Raw genomic sequence first — 4595 nt, 5'->3', positions numbered from 1 at the left:
AAATAATTTAATATAGTAATGAAAAAAAAAAAATGATATAAGTAATAACTAAAACAAGGTAGTAGGTACCAGAAAAAAAACTGGACCACGGTTAAATAGTGATAGAACAGTAAAGGTTCTACCGTGAGAATAATTACTTCAAATTAAGATAATATTAAACAATTCATTATTATGTATGATTATTATAATTAAATATTTATAGGTTCTATGTAGTGTGGAGATTTGGTATAATACATATATTCTATAAATAGAATAATATCATTCAGCGTAGGCACGACAGTTGTGTTGACGACACGACACGAATATACGATACGAGTTGTATACGACGAGGTGTGAATCCACCTTAACAGTCTGTTAAGTTACAGTCCTTAAATTATATCATTGTCCTGTGATTATATTGTTGTTCATAGATATATTGGTTAAATTAATTAGTTAGTTTAATCATAGAACAATGGTTTAATTTCAATGTTGTTGTCACGGACTACGATACTATCTTAGTCCGTGGTTGTTGTTGTACCCATATTATCTATGGTTGTACTATGTTTGAATTTTGATAGCGGATCTGCGAGTTAAACCATAGTTTAATATCAATGTTATTTACACTTTTGTACAGTCACAAACTAATTACAAACTCAGTCACAAACTCAGTTAATTTTTAGTACAACACACACATGAAACTGTCATTATTTTTTATTATTGTAAATTGGAATTTTATTCCGTTAATAAAATATTATTATTATTATTATTATAAACGTATTTGATTTTTCTTACCTCGGTCATAAATTAACAGTGTAACCGTTACTAGTTATTTTTTAAATACATATACTGGCGACACTGTGTTTTGATGATAATTGACAACAAAGTTTTTAGATTATATTATTTTTATTATATTTTTAGATGAGGTAGATACCCCATAGGTATGCTTGTCTATGGTAGATACTACCTTTAATCGTGCACAAAACAATACAAAATAATGACTGATTAAAAATTAAAGTTAGTACCATATCTTTTACCTAATCTTAAATAGGTATGTAGCCATGTAGGCCGTTTAATTGTGGGCATTGGAGATTACACGTGATTATCCGATCAGTGACAGTAATGGTCCAATTACTTATAATTTATAATATGACATCATAACAATCAGTTATTGTAGCTACTAGCGAGTATGTACTTGATGTAACACTACAATAATATCACTTTATGCCATGGAATTAGGCGATAACGATTTTTATTACTTTCAACTTCTGGTCTTTATATTATTTGATAAGTATTATTATGACCAGTACCGCAATCGCCTTCAGTGGGGCGAACTGCACGACACCCTGAAAAATGGGGATAATAGAATACATATTTTGGGGGCTAGCTTTATTTTACTGTACAGTGTACTTGGTGACTTGATTTGTAAAGGGTTTTACGCCGAGGCATACAAATCGTAATTTCTGCGGTATCTACTGACTAGGTATAGCAGATTTACACACAAACACCTACCCAAACCACAAAACTTTGGGCAGCTATATCTCATCAACGGATTAACGAAAAATTAAAATTTGAACGTGATAATTCATAAAAAAAATAGCTTTATTAATTTATAAAATTTTTAGTATGGGTTCCCATTTGAAAATCAAAAGTTGATAGTGGTTTACCTAATAAATATAAGGGTGAAAATATTAAAACTTTACAAAAATGTAGAAAAGTATGAAACTAAAATTTAAAAAAAAAAAAATTTGGAAAAATGTCAATACTTTTTAAAATAATGAGTGTTCAACGATAAAAGAATCACCCTGTATATAATTGACTGTGTTCTGATTGACTAAATTGTCAAAGTAGAGACTAAACTATGATAGCTAGAGTTAATATATTAGAATGTGTAATTGGAATGATTATTATTTATTTACAATATTTATCATTAGAATAACTGCATCTGAATTCATAATTATAATTAGGTATTTAGGTATAGGTAATTGTTGTTACCTTTAGACTTAAATCTATACTTACGTTGAGCTTTTACCATACAGCTTTTTTTCGCCAAACCACAAATTTTTACACTGGTTGCCACTAAATCTGATCAAATACAAATTTATGTATATAAGTATATTGTATTGTAAACTAAAATAAACATATTATATTATATATTAAGATACTTACAAGCCATGTTGAAAGAAACACAGCCACATATGGTTAAAGTTTCGTTTAACACACATTCGTAATTACAATTCATCTCTGTATACTGTTGAAAAATAGATAACTTTCTCTCGTTGTGCAAATAGCATTTCCTGGCTTCTGGAGAATGCCATTTTAATCGCGAATCAATTTTTTTCACGAATGGAGTGATTTGTATTCTAGCGTAAGTGTCCGGTTTGATAAATGATCGAGGATCGACCATCAAATATTCAGCTGGGTTAGATAATGTAATCTAAATAAAACCAATAGATGTTTTTGAACTTAGTATACTTTTTTGAAGATACAAAAAAATGTGACAAATACTTAATAACATATTATAAAAAAAATTGAATGTTTCTCATGGCTATAAATAGTTCAAAAACATTTAAAATACTTTAGATATTTTGGCATGTATGAAAAATGGTCATATAAAATAAACCTTAAGTGAATATTTAAAGTATCTACGGTTACCATTTTTAAGTTAAACCAAAAATCGTAATAAATTTAGTATTTTGTCGAAAACTGCACATGGTTTTTGCGTAAAAATTCTGTTTTTTTCCCGACGCTTCTCAAAGTACCAACAAGTGAACATGATTCGCTTTCTTACCGGCTCGTGGCTACCAGAAAATATGAAGTAGAAACTCGAAACATTTTTACTGCTCCAAAAGATGATGTTAGATAGTAAAATTACACATATTAATTTTATATTATATCATTGTGAAATCGATGCATACAATGCTCCACTCAGATCCTGTATCGGATAAGGTTATTAAATTTTAAAACGTTGTCTATTACCATAAATCATAATCTCCACAATAGTTTTCAAAAATTAAAATCTGTTTGGTTTATTTTTACAATGTAAACTGTACATTGAGTGTACAGTTGTGCACACAATAGTTTTATTTTTTACTCACAAAAAAATAACTTCCAGATGAACAACTCAAAAATTCGTGGTCCAATGTATTAATCATCAATCTCAAACGATGGTAGTGACTAACACCACTTGTTCTAGCAGGATTTATGTTTACAAGTAAATCGTTCTCTGAATTTGGTGGGTATCCGTCATCTAAATTCCAGTTTGATTTCTCCGTACCAATAAACGAATTGTTTTTTAAAAAGAAATTCAAATATCTGGAATAACAAAATATTGAATTATAATAATTATCATAAAGAATATTCTATTTAACATCTAAAAAGAAAATCTCTTATCATATAGTGTGTTTTTTTATTTTATGCTCAACATACGTAATAAAGTATATAAAAAAATAAATTACTAAATATTTTCAATTAGTAATGTACATTTTCTACCTCCAAAATATAGTACAATGAACAACATTTGTAATACATTTTTTTTTTAAACAGATTTATATAAACTAATTTAATTAAGGAAATATTAAAGAAAAAAATGATTGTAATTAAAAATAAGGAAAAATGTACTCTAATAACCTTTGTTAAGACCAACTGTTTGTCTTCTCTCTCTGGCCCACCCTTAATTTCTATTTATTTGTGTTTTTGAGTTATCTTAGAAAAAAATCACACATCAAGATATTATTATAGAGAATAATATATTTAAGGATCTGACATATTAATTTTTCTAAGTATTTAAATAAAGTCTCAAAACAATTTAATATTAATTTAAATGTAAATATTATTTTAAACATTTTATAGTCGAATAATAATAAAATATAAAACTTATATACGTCAACACTCAAAAATGCTATCATCTATTATTTTTGTAAAAGGTGGTCTTACCAAAAAAATCATAAAAAAGATGGGCAAGTGGGTGTCACTCTGTTGTACAGAAGGTTACAAATGGGTCACCGTAAAGGATGGTATTAAATTTGAATTCAATGATATAATATCATTGTATAAGAAAAACGATTCTGAGCGAAAACGGTCAGTCAGCCTATGATATTACCAAATATATTTGATGATATTATTGTGAATAAAGTAATTTATATATAACCTATTTATGTGGAACCTTTAAATGTTCAATCCTTAGCTATAAAAGTTGAACATTTTAAACATTTTTAAGTACCAAATAATTATTAAATTTGATAAATTTGATCAAAATTTGAACTTTAAATGCTTATAAAAAAAATTGTGCCTATGTATTTTTAATATTTTTAAACTGCTATTGTAACAATATATCAGAAGTCTTGCATTAAATTTCCATGCTTTTTTAGCCAACAAATAAAATGTTATTGATATTTATAGAAAAAAAAAACTAAAAATATTGAAAACTGGCAATGTCCGTATACAGATCAAAGAGTTAAAATATTTTCAAAATTGTATGGTGTATAGAAAATGATAATATAGAAATTCAGAAAAATGTTCATGTATCTACAATTAGTATTCGTTTTTGAATAACAATAAAATAACAAACCGCTACATGAGAAATCGAGTAAATATCCAATATCAAAATTTTACCATGA

At 27.1% G+C, this 4595-nt stretch overlaps 1 protein-coding gene across 1 annotated transcript; it reads right to left on the bottom strand.

Annotated features, from left to right (window-relative positions):
• Nucleotides 1–494: 494 nt before the first annotated feature.
• On the bottom strand, nucleotides 495–3287 carry LOC115034144 (pickpocket protein 11-like). The gene is made up of 4 exons (XM_029489940.1): nucleotides 3075–3287; nucleotides 2146–2413; nucleotides 1996–2061; nucleotides 495–562 (listed from the first exon to the last, which is right to left on the bottom strand). Exons 1-4 carry the CDS (start codon nucleotides 3129–3131, stop codon nucleotides 495–497), a joined length of 459 nt encoding a protein of 152 aa, XP_029345800.1. The 5' UTR covers nucleotides 3132–3287.
• Nucleotides 3288–4595: the final 1308 nt, after the last annotated feature.

This window comes from Acyrthosiphon pisum, chromosome A2 (assembly GCF_005508785.2).
Source record: "Acyrthosiphon pisum isolate AL4f chromosome A2, pea_aphid_22Mar2018_4r6ur, whole genome shotgun sequence".
Classification (NCBI taxonomy): Eukaryota; Metazoa; Arthropoda; class Insecta; order Hemiptera; family Aphididae; genus Acyrthosiphon; species Acyrthosiphon pisum.
The sequence above is the reverse complement of the archived record's forward strand: the minus strand, read 5'-3'. Positions and strand labels throughout refer to the sequence as shown.

Excerpts from the sequence above, each read along its gene's own strand:
- LOC115034144 (XM_029489940.1), bottom strand. The coding sequence starts at position 3,131 with ATGATTAATACATTGGACCACGAATTTTTGAGTTGTTCATCTGGAAGT. Across the intron at positions 2,414-3,074 it reads CATCTGGAAGTTATTTTTTT|ATTACATTATCTAACCCAGC; the intron begins GTGAGTAAAAAA and ends GGTTTTATTTAG. Across the intron at positions 563-1,995 it reads CTGTATGGTAAAAGCTCAAC|ATCCGCTATCAAAATTCAAA; the intron begins GTAAGTATAGAT and ends TTTAACTCGCAG.